The 18780-nt window shown below is 37.8% G+C and overlaps 1 protein-coding gene across 1 annotated transcript in view; it reads right to left on the reverse strand.

Annotated features, from left to right (window-relative positions):
- The window catches only part of C3H1orf87 (chromosome 3 C1orf87 homolog), a 93228-nt gene that overhangs the window by 22699 nt on the left and 51749 nt on the right, over positions 1 to 18780 (reverse strand). Inside the window, exon 8 of the mRNA XM_003411050.3 lies at positions 5209 to 5273. Within this exon, the coding sequence (XP_003411098.1) occupies positions 5209 to 5273 (65 nt within the window). The remainder of the gene's footprint in view (positions 1 to 5208; positions 5274 to 18780) is intronic.

Genomic DNA, 18780 nt, shown 5'->3' on the forward strand with positions numbered 1-18780 from the left:
GCCAGTAATGGTGGGGTGAGATGGTACCTCATCTTGGTTTTGATCTGCATTTCTCTAATGGCTAGTGATGGAAAGAATTTCCTTTTGTGTCTGTTGGCTGCTTAAATGTGTTCTTTGGTGAAGTGACTGTTTATATCCTTTGCCCGTTTTTTTTTTTTTTAAATGGATTATTTGTTGTTTTTTTTTTTTTTTTTTTGTGGAAGTGTTGTATTTTCCTACAGATTTTAGACATTAGACCTTTGTCAGATTTGTCACAGCCAAATTTTTTTTTCCCCGTCTGTAAGTTCTCTTTTGGTGAAGTCTTTTGATGAGCATAAGTGTTTAATTTTTAGAAGTCCCAGTTACATAATTATCTTCTGGAGATTGTGTGTTGTTTGTTATGGTTTGTATCCTGTTAATGCCATGTATTAGTGTTGATCCTATTTTTTTGTTCTATGATCTTTACTATTTTTGGTTTTATATATTTAGGCCTTTGATCAATTTTCAATTAGTTTTTGTGTTTGCTGTGAGGTATGGGTCCTGTTTCTTTTTTTTTTTGCCAGATGGACATCCAGTTTTGCCAGCACCATTTGTTAAAATGACTCTCTTTTCCCCATTTGATGGGCTTTGGACCCTTGTTGAAGATCACATGACTGAAGGTGGATGGATTTACATCTGGGTTCTCAATTCTGTTCTATTGGTCAATGTATCTGTCATTGTACCAGTACCAGGCTGTTTTGACTACTGTAGCTGCATAGTAGGTTCTGACGTCAGGTGGTGGGAGGCCTCCCACTTTATTCTTTTTCTTCAATTATGCTTTACTTATCCAGGGCCTCTTCCCTTTCTATATAAAATTAATGATTAGTTTTTCCAACTCTTTAAAGAATGCTGTTGGTATTTGGATCAGGATTTGTAGATTGCTTTGGGTAGTAATAATATTTTCACAATGTTGAGTCTACCTATCAGTTAGCATAGTATGTTTTTCCCTTTATGTAGATCTGTTTTGGTTTCTTGCAGCAGTGTTTTGTAGTTTTATTTGTATAGGTCTTTTACATCCCTGGTTAGATTTATTCCTAAGTATTTTATTTTTTTAGGGGCTGTTACAAATGGTATTGTTTTCCCGATTTCCTTTTCATAGTTCTCTTTGTTGGTTTACTAGAATCCAACTGATTGTTGTATGTTTATCTTGTATCCTCCTACTCTGCTGAAGCTTTCTATTAGTTGCAGTAGTTTTCTCATGGAGCCTTTTGGGTTTTCTATGTATAGTACCTATCATCCACAAATAGGGTCAGTTTTACTTCTTCATTACCAGTTTGGATGCCCTTTATTTCTTTTTCTTACCTTATTGCTCCAGCTAGGACTTTCAGTACAATGTTAAATAGGAGTGGTGGTAAAGGGCATTCTTGTCTTGTTCCTGTTCTCAAGGGGAATGTTTTCAGCCTCTCTCCGTGAAGAATGATGTTTGCTGTTGGTTTTGAATATATGTCCTTTATTATGTTGAGGAATTTTCCTTCTAGACCTATTTTATTGAGAGTTTTTATCAGGAATGGGTGTTGGACTTTGTCGAATGCCTTTTCTACCTCAATTGCAGTGATCATGTGATTCTTTTATTTTATTTATGTGGTGGATTACAGTGACTGATTTTCTAATGTTGAACCACCCTTGCATACCTGGTGTGAATCCATTTGGTCATGGTGTATTATTTTTTTGATATGGTTTTTAATTCTATTGGCTAGAATTTTGTTGGGAATTTTTGCATCTGTATTCATGAGAGATATTGGTCTGTAATTTTCTTTTTTTGTGGTGTCTTTGCCTGGTTTTGGTATCAGGGTTATGCTGGCTCATAAAATGAATTCAGCAGTATTGCTTCCTTTTCTATGTTCTGAAATAGTTTGAGTAGTACTGGTGTAAGCTCTTCTCTGAATGTTTCTTAGAATTCTCCAGTAAAGCCATCTGGGCCAGGGCTTTTTTTTTCTTTGGTTGGGAGTTTTTGTTTTTTTTTTCTTTCTTCACCTTTTCAATCCCTTTTCTTAATATGGGTCTGTTCAGATGTTCAACATCATTTTGTGTTAGTTTGGGTAGGTAGCGTGTTTCTAGAAATCTGTCCATTTCTTCTAGGATTTCAAATTTGTTATAGTTTTTCACAATACTCTGATATGACCCTTTTTATTTCAGTTGGGTGTGTTGTAATGTCCCTCATTTCATTTCTTATTTGGGTAATTTGCATCCTCTCGTGTTTTTCTTTTGTCAATTTGGTTGGTGGTTTGTCGATTTTGTTATTGCTTTCAAAGAATCAACTTTTGGTTTTGTTCATTCTTTCTATCGTTTTTCTCTTCTCTCTATTTCATTATTTCAGCTCTGATCTTTACTATTTCCTTTCTTCTGGTGGCTGTGGGCTTCTTTTGCTTTTCTCTTTCTATTTGTTCAAGTTGTGCAGCTAATGTTTTGATTTTGTCTCTTTCTTCTTTTTTGCTGTGTGCATCTGTTGCTATAAATTGACCTCTGAGCACCGCCTTTGCTGTGTTCAAAAGATTTTGGTACGATGTGTTTTCATTCTCATTTGATTCTAGGTATCTTTTGATTCCATCTCTGATTTCTTCTATTCCTCAGTGGTTATTAAGCAGGGTGTTATTCAGTTTCCATGTAATTGATTTTTTTTTTCTTGTTCTTCCTGTTGTTAACTTCTACTTTGATGGTGGTGTGGTCAGAGAAGACACTTTGTATTATCTCAATGTTTTGGATTTTGTTGAGGCTTGCTCTGCGGCCTAAGATGTGATCTATTTGGGAGAACGTTCCATGTGCATTGGGAAAGAATGTGTACTTTGCAGTTGTTGGGTGTAGTGTTCTATATGTATCTATTAGGTCAAGTTTGCTGACTGTGGCCTTTAGATCTTCTGTATCTCTCTGAGTTTCTTTCTAGGTGTTCTGTCCTTTACCGAGAGGGGTGTGTTGAAGTCTTCTACTATCATTGTGAAATTGTCAATTTCTCTTTCAGTCCTGTTAGAGTTTGTTTTATGTATTTTGGATCCCTGTCACTGTATGCCTAGATATTTATTATGGTTACGTCTTCATGACGGATTGTCCCTTTAATAATTATATAATGCCCTTCCTTGTCTTTTATGGTGAATTTTGTTTTAAAGTCTATTTTATCTGGGATTAGTATTGCCACTTCTGCTATTTTTTAGTAGCTGTTTGCTTGGTGTATTTTTTCCATCCTTTGATTTTTAATAAATTTAGGTCTTTATTTCTAAGGTGTGTCTCTTATAGACAGCATATTGGTGGATCCTGTTTTTTTCTATACATTCTGTCACTCTCTTTATAGGTGCGTTTAGGATATTTATGTTCAATGTAATTATTGATTGGTGTGAGTTTTTTGCTGTCATATTGTAGAACTTTTTTTTTTTTTTTTTTTTTGGTGCTGACATTTTCTTTGTTCCTCTTACTCTCCTGTGCTGAATTCTTTTTGTTTGTGAATTTTTTTTTTTTTTTTGTAGATATTGTATTTACTGAGAATGTATGTTTTTTTCTTCTTTATTTTGATGAGTAAGTTTGCTAACTTTCTTTGTGGTTATCTTGAAGTTTACTCTTATCTTTCTAAGTTTGAACCAGTCTTTTATTACTTGTTATCACCTTGAGTTCCTCTTCATTTGAAAGTTCTATACCTACACCATTTATTCCTTCTTTTATTGTTCTGACATTGTTGTCATTTACAGATTAACCTCTCTGGTTCCCTGTTGTAAATCTTTTAGTTTTGTTTTCTTCTTGAGAGTTCATTATCTAGGTTGGTATCTGGCTGATGCGGTCTTGAGTCCCAGATTCAGGCTGTTGTCTGATGTTTTTGGTTCTACAACTGAAGTACTCCCCTTAGTAATTTTTTAAATTCAGTTTGGTTTTTACGTATTCCCTTAATTTGTGTTTATCTGGAAATGTCCTAATTTCACCATCATATTTGAGTGAGAGTTTTGAAGGATATATTATTCTTGGTTGGCAATTTTTTTTCTTTCAAGGTTTTATACATGTCATCCCATTGCCTTCTTGCCTGCATGTTTCTGCTGAGTAATCAGAGCTTAGTCTTATTGTTTCCCCTCTGTATGTGACTTTGTTTTTTTGAGCTGCTCTCAGGATTCTTTGTTTTTGGTTTTAGCAAGTGTGATTATGATATGCCTTGGTGATTTACTTTTGGGCACTGAGTTTTTTTTTTTTTTTTGGTGATTTACTTTTGGGGACTAGCCTATATGGAGTTTGTTGAGCTTCTTGTATGGTCAGCTTTTCATCTTTTATGATATTAGGGAAATTTTCTGTCAGTGGTTCTTCAATGATCCTCTCTGTGTTTTCCATTTTCTCCTCCTGTCCTGGAACCCCAATCACTCACAAGTTTTTGCTTTTGATTGTATCCCACATAATTCTCAAGGTTTCTTCATTTTTCTTTGTTGTTTTTTCTGATTTTTCCTTGAAAAAAAGTCATATCTGGGAATTTGTCTTCAATTTCTCTTATCCTGTCTTCCATTGTTCCAAACCTGCTCCTCAGCCCTTCTATCACACCGTCCAGTTCTGAAGTCTTGTGTTTATCTTTTGGATTTCTAATTGCTGTTTTTGTATGATTTCTAGTTGTGAGTTTATTTTGACATTTTGTTCCTATTTTTTTTCCCTGAATTCTTCCTTTTTTTTTTTTTTCTGTCTTTTCCATTAGTCTTAAGGGGCTACCACTAGAGAATGAGTCATGACAAAATAAAACTTGGACAATTACATGTTTTTATGTCCCAAATGAGGTCCCTAAGTGGTGGAAATGGTTTGCCCTCGACTGTTAACCGAGAGGTTGGTGGTTCGAACCCACCCAGTGGTACCACAGAAGATAGGCCTGGTGAATCTGTTTCCGTTAAGATCACAGCCAAGAAAATCTTATGAAGCAGTTCTACCAACACACGGGGTCTCCATAAGTCAGAATTGACTCTACAGCAATTAAAAACAACAAAAATGACCCAACTGGCAAAGAATAGCCATTAAAGCAATTCTCACTCCTAGTTTTTCTTCACTGGTAAGCTGTTTACAAATCAGGAGGAATAATATGAAACCCAACAAGCAAACTATTGAAGCTAAAGAGCTTAACAAACAACAGCTCCAGGAAATGGAAGTTGTCTCAGGAATCTGCGGTTTTATAAGAGGATTTCTTCGCTAACCATTTTCCGTGTCTTGCAGAGATGCCTTGAACAACAAAATAACTGAACTCACCTGCAGGCAAATCACACAACATATCAGAGGAAGCTCTGCTCAGCAACTCAACAAAATTCTGCCACCTGTCCAAGAAAAGGAAACAGTAGTTTTAATGACAAACACATAACAATATTGATCATCAATATCATTGCCTTAGAAGGATGTGCAATGAATCTTTAAGTTTATACCAAGAAGTTTATATTAAGAGAGATTTTTGATACCTGTGTCATTCTGGGTTCAGTGTGGGAAACAGAAACTACTTCAGGTATTTCTATTAGAAAGGATCTTAATGTAGGGAATTAAGTTCACACAAAATTATTGCAAGGGCTGAAGGGATGGAGGCTGGGGGCTGTTGCTAGGTTCATATTCAGACCTCCACAAATGTGGTCTAGAGATCAGGGACTTTCAGGCATCTGGCTGATGTCTCACTTGCCCTTAATTGTGAAGCTAGTGACTAGGCAGTACAAACACTAATGTCTGCTAGGGTAAGGAGTCACTATACTACTGCAAAATAGACAAACCATAAATGAAATCTCCCTCTCGCCCACTCTGCCTTCCAAATCTCATGCATTGCATCTCGTTGATAGAACTTAAATCAATATCAGACCCTCAATGCCAAAGAAGCCTGGGAAATGTACTCTTTTAATTTGGGAACAAAAAAATTGGTCCTTTCCGAAGTTTTATTTTTCCCAAATAAAGTACATCATATCCTTAAAAGAAAAAGTGTGTGTATATATATACACATATTTGCTATATTAGCCAAATGCAGTTTCTGTTGCTAGCAACATAATTGTGATAAGATTTTTTTCTCCTTCTTGCCCATCAAAATTCAAGCAAAAATAAAGAGCAAGTTGTGGGATATATTCTGGGTTTTCTAGAAGAGTTGTATTTTCATGTGACTTTTTTAAGCATGGGAAGTATTGCATCACAGAAAAGGAGATAAAAGGGGTAGATGAGGGCACCAAGCAGCAATCAACAATATTTAGTGACGTGACTGTAAAACATTTATTGAAATGTTGTTTATCAGTCCACAAGGGATATTAATAATCATATGAAGATCTGATATTAGCACAAATCTAGAAATGAACTGCAATAGAACTTATTTCTGTCTTCTACACTTCTTACAATTTCTTTCCAGGGTCTTTTAGAAAGTTTATGCCTAGAGCATTTTTTGACCCTTTGATTAAAAACAAAAAAATAATAACAAAAACTCATATCCATTGATATGTATTCATTACATAACATTTATTTTTCAAAACAGAATTAAGACTTATCAGAAATTTGGAATATACAATATGAGATAAGAGCCCTGGAAAAAAATGTCATCAGAAACTCTCCTGCGCCTGTTTGATTATGTGCTAATAGTAGCAGAAGGAGACTATGGGAAAAGTTTGAACTGGGGCATTGTGTAATGTGACTAGCATATAGAACTTATGTGACTGATTAAATCCTTAAAAGCCTTCTAGTAAAAGGTTTTCTTCTCCTATATTCTGTAATGTTACCCTAGGACATTGAAAGAACCATGACAAGTTAAATGTCAGAATAGCTTCTAGTTGCTATAATAGGCACCGTAATTCTAATCAGAAAAAAAACGGGTTCCAAATTGCCAAAGTCAAATTGAAGTCAAGAAGTCAGGACTGGAAGACAGGGTTTGTGAGTCTGATTCAGACTCAAGTAGACCTGAGTTCAAATTTTAACTTCAATTGAATTTATCCAGTTAAAACTTCTTTAGTGAGTCTGCTGAGTACTTTGTGGACATTATCTTATTTAATGGAGACAATCATCCTATGAGACATATAAATGACTTGCCCAAGGACACACAGATCAATGGAAAAGTCAGGACTCAATCCCTGGCTGTTCGAGTCCAAATAATGCACTCTTTTTTAACTGCGATTTAGGTGAAAGTTTACAGCTCAAGTTAATTTCTCGTACAAAAATTTATATACATATTGTTATGTGACACTAGTTGTAATTCCTGTAATGTGACAGCACATTCCCCCTTTCCATCCCGGGTTTCCCATGTCTATCCAACCAGCTCCTGTCCCATTTGGCCTTCTCCTCCTGCCTCTGGACAGGAGTTGCCCATTTGGTCTTGTGTATCTGCTTGAACTAAGAAGCACAGGCTTCATGAGTATTATTTTATGTTTTACAGTAGAGTCTAACCTTTGTCTGAAGAGCCGGCTTTGGGAATGGTCTTAATTCTGAGTTAACAGAGCATCTGGGGCCATGGCGTCCAGCGTTCCTCCAGTCTCAGTCAGACCATTAAGTCTGGTCTTTTTAAGTGAATTTGAGTTCCGGCAGGGACTGGTGGTAGTTGGGCACCATCTAATTCTTCTAGTCTCAGGCTGATGTAGTCTCTGGTTTATGTGGCCCTTTTGTCTCCCAGGCTAATATTATCTTTATGTCTTTGGTGTTCTTCATTCTCCTTCACTCCAAGTGGGTTGGGACCAATTGATGCATCTTAGAAGGCCACTTGCAATCTTTTAAAATCCCAGATGCCACTCACCAAAGTGGGACGCAGAGTATTTTCTTAATAAGCTTTTTTATGCCAGTTGACCCAGATGTTCCCCGAAACCATGGTCCCCAGACCCCAGCCCCTGCTAATCTGTCTCTCGAAGTATTTGGTTGTATTCAGGAAACTTCTTAGTTTTTGGTTTAGCCCAGTTGTGCTGACTTCCCCTGTATTGTGTGTTGTCCTTCCCATCACCTAACATGATTCTTGTCTACTATCTAGTTAGGGAATTCCCTTCTTCCTCCCTCCCCACCCTCCTAACCATCAAAGAATGTTTTCTTCTGTGTTTAAACCTTTTCTTGAGTTCTTATAATAGTGGTCTCATACAATATTTGTCCTTTTGTGATTGACTAATTTCACTCAGCATAATGCCTTCCAGATTCATCCACGTTGTGAGATATATCACGGATTCATCGTTGTTCTTTATCGTTGCGTAGTATTCCATTGTCTGTATGTACCATAATTTGTTTATCCGTTTGGCTGTTGATGGGCACCTAGGTTGTTTCCATCTTTTTGCTATTGTGAGCAGTGCTGCAACGAACACGGGTGTGCATATATCTATTCGTGTGATTGCTCTTATTTCTCTAGGCAAATCCTGCACCCTTAACCATTATGTTATATGGCTTTACACATGAATGTAATTTGGCTTCAGTTACATTTTTTTTCACCTTTGAAATTCCATAGACTCAGCTCCAGTGTCTTCTGAGATTTATTATTGCATAAGTCTGGGGTAAGTCTGATTTTTGATCTATAATTCGTCTTTCTTTCTTTGGTTTGGTTCAGTTTTATTTTGTTTTTGGCCTGGATCCTTGAATAATTTTTTTGGCTTTACAATGCAAAAAGGTTTGTCAGGATAGACACATATACATATTTTATCCTTTCAATATGCAAACAAGTATTGTTGTTGTTTTTCGGTGCCACTGAGTCAGCTCTGGTTCATACAATAGAACGAAACACTGCTTGTTCCTGCACCATCCTCTCAATCTTCGCTATGTTAGAGTCCACTGTTGCAGCCACTGTGCCAATCCATTTCATTGAGGGTCTTCCTCTTTTTTGCTGACCCTCTAATTTACCAAGCATGATGTCCTTTTCCAGGGACCGATGCCTCCTGATAACATGCCCAAAGTATGTGAGACAAAGTCTTGCCATCCTTGTTTCTAAGGAGCATCCTGGCTGTACTTTTTCCAAGACAGATTTATTCATTGTTTTGGCAACCCATGGTATATTCAATATTCTTTGCCAACACTGTAATTTGAATGCATTAATTCTTCTTTGGTCTTCCTTATTCATCTTCCAGCTTTCACATGCATATGAGGTGATTGAAAATATCATGGCTTGAGTCAAGTGTACCTTAGTCCATAAGTTGACATCTGTGTTTTTTAACACTTTAAAGAGTTCTTTTGCAGCAGATTTGCCCAATGCAATAAGTCGATTGATTTCTTGACTGCTGTTTCCATGGGCATTGATTGTGGATCCAAGAAAAATGAACTCCTTGACAACTTCAATATTTTCTCCATTTATCATGGTGTTTCTTACTGGTCCAGTTGTGAGGATTTTCGTTTTCTTTATGTTGAGGTGTAATCCATACTGAAGGCTGTAGTCTTTGATCTTCATCACTAAGTGCTTCAAGGCCTCTTCACTTTCAGCAAGCAAGACTGTTTCAGCTGCACATCGCAGGTTGTTAATTAATCTTCTTCCAATCCTGATGCCACATTTTTCTTCATATAGTCCAGATTCTCAGATTATTTGCTCAGCATACAGATTGGATAAGTAAGGTGAAAGGATACAACTCTGACTCATACCTTTCCTGATTTTAAGCCATGCAGTATTCCCTTGTTCTGCTGAAACAACTGCCTCTTGGTCTATGTACAGGTTCCACGTAAGCACGATTAAGTGTTCTGGAATTCTCATTCTTTGCAATATTATCCATAATTCGTTGTGATCCACGCAGTTGGATACCTTTGCATAGACAATAAAACATAGGTAAATATTTTCCTGGTATTTTCTGATTTCAGCCAAGATCCATCTCACATCAGCAATGATATACCTCGTTCCCCATCCTCTTCTGAATCTGGCTTGAATTTCTGACAGTTCCTGGTTGATGTACTGCTGCAATCATTTTTGAATTATCTTCAGGAAAATTTTACTTGAGTATAATATTGATGATATTGTTCAGTAATTCTGCATTCTGTTGGATCGCCTTTGTTTGGAATGGGCACAAATATAGATCTTTTCCAGTTGGTTCACCAGGTAGCTGTCATCCAGATTTCTTGGCATAGACAAGTGAGTGCTTCCAGCATTGCATCTGTTTGTTGAAACATCTCAATTGGTATTCTGTCAGTTCCTGCAGCCTTGTTTTTAGCCAATGCCTTCAGTGCAGCTTGGACTTCTTCCTTCAGTACCATCAGTTCTTGATTATATGCTACCTCCTGAAATGTTTGAACTTTTTGGTACAGTGATTCTGTGTGTTCCTTCCATCTTCTTTTGATGCTTCCTGTGTCATTCAATATTTTGTCTGTGGAATCCTTCAATATTGCAACTTGAGGCTTGAAACAAATTTTTTTTTTCAGTTTTTCAACTTGAGAAATCCTCTTTTTTCCCCCACCCCTAGGAAGTTTCTTCAGTTGTGACTTTTTTTTTTAATTTCTATTTCAGTTTTTTTCTACAGTACCAATGAGATAATAATATCTGCTCTTATTCGTCTGTATTTTTTATCCACCCTCATTTTCTTCTCTGCTCTTTCCCTCTAGATTTTATTGGAGCCTCTCAAGTTTTACATTATGTATTAGATTTTCTCTGACATTAATGTTGCTTCTTATGGGTTCCTGATTATCTCCTAATTCTTCTATAAATTTTTTAATTTCCTTGAGATCATTCATACTTCCTCAAGTTCTTTCTCATTTCTTGTTCATTTTTGTGCCTTTAAATTTTATTCTTATATCTTTTTTTTAATCTCATTATGTTTAGTACTTTCCAATTCATTTCAATAGAAGATAAGACATCTTATATCCCACAAAGAACACTAGTGATTTTCCTTTTTTTTTTCTAGTTTCTAGAGTAAATGATATTCAAAGGTTTATTTTTCTTTAGAGTCTGCAGGACTATGATTCCTTTTCTATGTTCTGCAGTATTTTTTTTTAAATTAGGCCTAATATATATGTGTGTGTGTGTGTATATATGTATATATTTTTTTTTCTTTTACTAAGCTTTAAATGAGAACCTGTTCAGACTCAGTACAACCCAGCAGGTGAGTCACATAGATTTCCCTTGACCCTACTCATGTTTCATTTAGATGTGCAGTCAAAGAGCAGGGTTTCAACTCTAACCAATTCCCAGTGCCTCTCAGGGGCTTGGTGGTAGTGGGATCTTGTTTCCACATTTGCTGAATATCAAACCAAACCAAAAACAAAACAAAAAACCAAACCCATTGCCAATGAGTCAATTCCAATGCATAGCAACCCTATAGGATAGAGCAGAACTTCCCCATAGGGTTTCCAAGGAGTAGCTGGTAGATTCGAACTGCTGACCTTTTGGTTAGCAACTGAGGTCTTAACCACTGCACCACCAGGGCTTTCAGATAACCTAAATTGTGTAATATGTCATAATCTATATACTTCTTAGCATATGCAACTACCATTGGTCTCCCTCTCTTTGACCCAACCACACTACTTTATTTTCAAAAATTAGATCTCACTAGATGCAAACACCATAGACAGGTTTTCCCCTTCCCATCTCCCTCACTCCAACTTTCTTCTCTGTCACTCGTAAAGGATGAACTCTCTGAATAGGTAAAGCAAATGGTGTGTGGTAAGTACACATGTTTGCATCCTTGTGGTGGGGAGGAAGGGAAGACAAGGTGGGGAACAGTATAGAGGCTACTAAAGAAAGCAGTACTTATTTAATTTTTTGGTAAAGACTTGAAGTCTGTAAATCAAGAAGACTGTGGTCTTTACACTTACTATAGGCAGGCAAGGCAAAGCTTGGGGCAGGCAACTCATGGATTTTCCAAAATTCAGTTTACTCATAATCAGTGGAGATGCCGTCTATATCTTCACACTAGAGTGCCTATTAGCTTTTGTTACTGGTGTAATTTTTGTCTCTTTCTTTGTTCATAGGGATTTTAGTCAGGGGCTGTTCAGCAGAAGACATTTTATACAAAAAAATCTCTATATATGAAAAACAAAACATCAACAAAAACCTTAAACACTCAGACTGTGGGACTACTTTATTGAATCACCCTTCTAATCTTGATGAAGGTGTCATGTTATTCTAAGAGCTTCATATAGACTTAAATCAAAAGGTATGCCTGTGTTTACCTCCCAAGCTTATTTGCTATCTTTCTTCACCTTACAAAATGTATACTTCAGCCATAATGAAGAGTTTGTAGTTCTCCAGATTTGCTAAGCTTTCTCTTCCCTTTGTCTTGTTACTTACACTTCCCCTATCTCTCTCCTAATTAATTCCTTCAAGTCCCACCAAGCTCAGCTGAGACACAACATAGAAGACAGCTGAAGAGTATTAGCTCTGTTCAGATTGCCAGAATCATGGGCTCAGTCCCAGATAGACTTCTGGATTTGAAGAGTTTCATAATTACAGCTGTTTCTCCAGAATTCTGTAATCTTGTAATTTAACTGAGGAATAGAGAATATACTATAAGGAGGAGACTATTAGCCTTTAAGGACAATGAAGATTCAAAAAAGTCCAAATTTTGGGCAACTTACTTAACACCTTTGAACCTCAGTTTACTCATCTGTCGAATGGTTATAAAAAAACAAACTTCTGGTGTTTTGGGTGTATAAAATGATAAAACCCATGTAAAGGGGCATGAAAACTGGATGAATGGAAACAGGGAACTGGGATGGAGAAGGTGAGAGTGTCGACAAAACGTGGGGTTGGCAACCAATGCCACAAGGAATGACTTTGCTCTGTAAACTTTCACCGAAATCACAACTAAAAAAAAAAAAAAACTCAGTGCCTGGGATGTATTCGTTGCACATGTATTAATTCCCGTACCCCATTGAATTAGTAGTTTATTTTGGTAATATTATTTAACTCAGCTGCTGATACATTCATTGAAATGGACCATCTTCCTGTGCTTTCTCCTTCATGTCCATGTAGCCTAAGTTGTATTCCTCATGTTTTTCTGTCAACTGAAAAGCGCAACACCTTCTTGAGGCAGAGAGGATAAACTCTCAAGTCCAGACAAAAGGATTCTTTCTCTCATTTGCCAGATGAAAGAACTTAGTTAACTTACCCAAGTTCCCAAAGCCAGTGTATTTCAGAGCCAAGGTTTTCCCCTAGGCCTATGTGATTCCAGAGGCCATGCTGCCTTCCCCACAGATGAGGGCTCAAGTGATGGTAGAGGGGTTAACACGGTGAGGGAAAGTTGCCCCCAGGCCCTGGGCTTCTTTGGATCATACCTACCCTTGGATCCTCTCTTTTCTGTATCTGTACCTACACCTCTCCTGGGGTTTTGGAGGAGAGGGCAAGTGATACTAAATTGCTTAAATCCGAAACTATGCTCAGCACTGATATGGAATGAACTGTGTCCTCTCAAAACATCTGTTGATATAATTTGTTTTGAAAAAAGGGTTTTCTTTGTTACGTTAATGAGGCCATTTCAGTGTCGGGTGCTCCTAATTCTAAACACTTCTGAGTTATAAGGAGCAGCACAGACCCAGGGACAAGCAAGTACAAACTGGGAAAGACAGATCCTTGCCAAGGAAGCTAGGAATGCCAGGGTTACAGATGCTGAGATAAGAATCTTCCCCCAGGGTCAACAGAGGGACAGGGCCTTTCCCTAGAGCTGGTGTCCAGACTTTTAGCCTCCTAAACTGTGAGAAAAAAAAATTTTTTTTTTTTAAAGCCACCCACTTGTGCTATTTCTGTTACAACAGCCTAGGAAACTAAATAAGCGCCAAGTCCAAGGATGGAGCCAGCCCTGGAACTCAGGCAGTCTGTCCAAAGTCCTTGTGCCTACTATTACCCCATACTCTTCTCAGCTGAGTTCTGGAGGACTTGCAGGAGAAGTGGTATAGTGTAGTAATTAAGAGTCAACACCCTGGAGCCAGAGAGCCTACATTTGAATCCTGGCTCTGCAAGTTACTTATTGGTTTTAGCTACCTCTGTGCCTCAGTGTCCTCATTTGAAAAATAATAGCGCCTCCCTCATGGGGCAGATACAAGGATTAAAGGAGCTAACATTTATAAAGCCCTTAGAACACTGCCTGAAGTATAAACGTTGGCTAGTAATGGCAATGATTTCTAACAACAACGATAGCATTATTATTGCTAGAATCTGCATTCTTTGTGAGTTATGGGATTCAGGAAGAGAGGACTGTAATTAACAAACTCTTAAAAGCCAGGTTTGGGTTCTAATGCCACATCTCTAAGAGCTTGCTTGCTACCTAACAATTTTCCTATTCCCATTAAAAAGTAATTGCTGAATCGAACACCTCATGTTTCCTTTATCTCCTAAAATCCTCTGGTCGTTCCTGGGATTAGCAAACCAGTCTTTTTCAACTTAATTGCACTCTCAATAATGGGCCAGATGTGTATGATAAGTCCTACTTGTGGCTGTGTCAAGTGTTCCACTCTATTCAGGAAGCTTCCATAGAGGCTTCATTATTTATCCCCTTCCCCAACACAATCTGGCTTGTGTGCACGTGTTTTAAACTGGGTTTGAAGCATTTAATTTAGCCAACACAATTTTAGAGTATTAGTTTGCCTCCTGTTCTCTCTCTGCCCTTTTTAATTACCACTTATTGCAAAGTCACACAGAAACATTAAATGCTAATTCTGACTTACATGTTCCTGGCCAAGAACAGGGATAATAATTTCCATCCAACACAACCTGAATTCATTTTACATAAGAGTGATTCAGAGTAGAGATTTGAAATCGTAATCAAGTCTTTCTCAAAATCGCCTTACCCTGGCAGTCATTCACTAACGTCTCTGCTAATTGGTAGGAAAATGGCAAAAAACAAAAACAAAACCAAGTCAGTGTTAAACTACATCCCCACATCCAAAAAAAAAACAACTTTGCAACAGCGTTCCCAAAATTGCTCCTCTCATCAAGCTCTTGCAATGTGACAGTTTTAAGAAGGGAACACAACTCATTTTATTTGGTTAGATGGGGCTAATCCCACATCGCCATAATCCCTCCTGATGTTTTATTGATTCTAAAGGACATTTAATCAGGAAGCAGCTCGGCACTAGAATCCTGCTAATTAGCAAGCAGCCACATTCCAAATGGGTTCCCAATTGAACAGCAGATTAATGGACAATATGTACTAAAATAATGATTCGCACATTCAGCTCCTAAAATGTGTGTCTAAATTGCATTTTTAATCTCTTAAGGATATAGGTTTGTATACAAAGCCCTTAACGGAATGGGTTTAATTCAAAAGAAGATGATTCAGCCAATAGCTATTTAAGGATGAAACAGGTTTATCTTTTATCAGTACAATTCTTCACTGGCTCTCATGGTTTTGATGAGAGTATAGTGTATCGGAAAGGCAAACACCTTGAACATTCAAAGGTCAAAGATAGGTGAATATAGAAATCGTTTGCCTCTCTGATTAGCACATAAAGCAGTGGGGAATTGAGAATATTGGTACAGTAATATTTAGACTAACTTCATCTACTCCCCATTCACTCTTATTCCCATATCACTTATTCCTGGAATCTTGGTTCTGGACACCAACTTTTAATCTACAAATATCTAATGAACCTCTACTATGTGCCAGGTATAATGTTAGCTTTGATACTTTCTATTTCCCCCTCTAGATGGGTACGTCTTTGGGATTCTCAATTTTGGCTTCTAGGTTTCCTACTCAGGTCCTAGCTTACTTTTCTGCTTTTGTTACTCATTCTATTCATCTTTCCCACCTCCAAGTTTCAGGTAAGGGAAATCATATGTCTAGTCCTGGTCTGGTAAAAATTCACTGGCTAGGCTCAACCCATTAACTTCATGTATTCATCAACTGGTCCTCCTCATAATCCTTACTCTTCTTTACTTTTCTCTGTTACGCTTATCACCACGTTGTCTTTCTTCGCCACTAGAATGCAAGCTCCATGGGGAAAGGGCTTTGCTTTATTTATGCCTGATAATCTCAGTGCCTAGAATAGTGCTTGAATAGGCACTCAATAAATGTTTGTTAAATGAATTCATCAAATATTTCTCATATACCCACCATGTGCCAAGTATTAGGCAATTTTGGGGGAATATAATGTTAGAAAGAAAGTCATGGTTCTTGCCAGCATGAAGTCACTATCTAGATATTAAGCTAATAAATCACACAAATAAAAATATAAATAGTGGTAAGTTGCTGGGAAAGAAAATTGCTGGGTTGTATGAGAAAGCATAGCACATGGAACCTGATTTTGATGAGGTGTTTAGTTAAGGCCTCCTTCAGTTCTGCCATGAGACAGGGCCTAAGCAGAATTTAGATGTTTGCATCCCTGAGAGTATTCTGATACTCGATTCCTCCCCGAATTCAGTCCAACTCCATAAATATTTATTGAGCATCTATATGTGCTAAACACTGCTCTAGATATTTGGAATACATCAGTGAATAAAATAAAGACCTTAACTCCCACTGCCATGGCATTAGAGAGTATAGTCTATCGGAAAGACAAACACAGACAGTAACAACAAGCATAATAAATTTATAAATTATATAATTAGAAGTTGATAAGTGTATAGAAGAAAGCAAAAGGAGAATAGGTAAAGAAGAGGGGTGAATGAGTGGAGGGGTTACAGCTTTAAATAGGGTGGTTAATGTAGGCCTCATTGAGAAAGATATTTGAGCAACAACCTCAAGAAGGGAGTTGGCATGAGGTATCTGGGGAAAGAGCATTCCTGGTAGGAAAAATATGCAGAACACGGGCACTAAAGTCAAAGTGTGTCTACTGTGTTTGAGGACAAGCAAGGAACTCAGTGTAGCTGGAACAGAATGAACGAAAGGAGTAGTAGATGGAGGTAAGGAAGTGATTTGGGAACAGATCACGTGTTCTTGTTAGGTGCCATCCAGTCGGTTTCGACTCATAGCAACCCTGTGCACAACAGAACGAAAACACTGCCCGGTCCTGAGCCATTTGCACAATTGTTGCCATGCTTGAGCCCATTGATGAAGCCACTGTGTCAATCCATCTCCTTGAGGGTCTTCCTCTCTTTCACTGACCCTCTACTTTACCAAGCATGATGTCCTTCTCCATGGACTGATCCCTCCTGACATGTCCAAAGTATGTGAGACATAGTTTTGCCATCGTTGCTTCTAAGGAGCATTCTGGCTGTACTTCTTCCAAGACAGATTCGTTCATTCTTTCGGCAGTCCATGGCGTATTTAATATTCTTCACCAACACCACAATTCAAAGGCATCAGTTCTTCTTTGGCCTTCCTTATTCATCGTCCAGCTTTCTCATGCATGAGGAGATTGAAAACACTATGTTTTGGGTCAGGTGAACATTAATCCTCAAGGTGACATCTGTGCTTTTCAACACTTTAAAGAGGTCTTTTACAGCTGATTTGCCCAATGCAATGCATCTTTTGATTTCTTGACTGCTGCTTCCATGAGTGTTGATTGTGGATCCAAGTAAAATGAAATCCTTGACGACTTCGATCTTTTCTCCGTTTATCATGATGTTGCTTATTGAGGATTTTTGTTTTCTTTGTGTTGAGGTGTAATCCTTACTGAAGGTTATGGTCTTTGATCTTCATCAGGAAGTGCATCAAGTCCTCTTCACTTTCAGCAAGCAAGGTTGTGTCATCTGCATAATGCAGGTTGTTAATGAGTCTTCCTTCTCCTGATGCCCCGTTCTTCTTCATATACCCCAGGTTCTCAGATTATTTGCTCAGCATACAGATTGAATAGGTATGGTGACAGGATAGAATGCTGGAACACACCTTTCCTGACTTTAAACCATGTAGTATCCCCTTGTTCTGTTCAAACAACTGCCTCTTGATCCATGTACAGATTCCTCATGAGCACAGTTAAGTGTTCTGGAATTCCCATTTTCCACAATACTATGCATAATTTGTTATGATCCGCACAGTCGAATGCCTTAGCATAGTCAATAAAATACAGGTAGACATCTTTCTGGTATTCTTTGCTTTCAGCCAGGATCCATCTGACATCAGCAATGATATCCCTGGTTCCACGTCCTCTTCTAAATACGGCTTGAATTCTGGCAGTTCCCTGTTGATATACTGCTGCGGCTGCTTTTGAATGATCTTCACCAAAATTTTACTTGCATGTGATATTAATGATATTGTTCCATAATTTCCACATTAGATTGGATCATCTTTCTGGGGAATAGGCATAAATACGGATCTCTTCCAGTTGGTTGGCGAGGTAGCTGTCTTCCAAATTTCTTGGCATAGAGGAGCGAGCACTTCCAGCGCTGCATCTGTTTGTTGAAACATCTTCAACTGGTATTCAGTCAATTCCCAGAGCCTTATTTGTCACCAAAACACCTTCAGTGCAGCTTGGACTTCTCCCTTCAGTACCATCAGTTCCTGATCATATGTTACCTCCTGAAATGGTTGAAATGTTGACCAATTCTTTTTGGTATAATAACTGTGTATTCTTTCCATCTTCTTTTGATACTTGCTGAGTTGTTTAATTTTTTCCCCGTAGAATACTTCAGAACTGCAACTCAAGGCTTAAATTTTTTTTTCAGTTGTTTCAGCTTGAGAAATGCTGAGAGCGTTCTTCCCTTTTGGTTTTCTATCTCCAGGTCTTTGCGCATGTCATCATAATACTTTACTTTGTCTTCTCGAGCTGCCCTTTGGGGGATTCCTGCAGTGTTTTGTGCCGAGCAGTGATATGATCTGGTTTAGGTTATAATAGCTCACTGTATATAAATAAGTAGCTGCTCTATTGAGGATAAACTAGTAGGACAAAGGTAGAAGCAGGATCCAGTTGGGATGCTACTGCAGTAATACAGAAAAAAAGATAAATGGTACCTTGGACTAAGGTAGTAACAATAGAGGTGGTGACAAAGTGATCAGATTCTGGATACATTCTGAAGGTAGAGCTAATAGATTTTACTACTGGACTGTATAGAAAAAATAA

This window comes from Loxodonta africana, chromosome 3 (genome assembly GCF_030014295.1).
Source record: "Loxodonta africana isolate mLoxAfr1 chromosome 3, mLoxAfr1.hap2, whole genome shotgun sequence".
NCBI classification, from domain to species: Eukaryota; Metazoa; Chordata; class Mammalia; order Proboscidea; family Elephantidae; genus Loxodonta; species Loxodonta africana.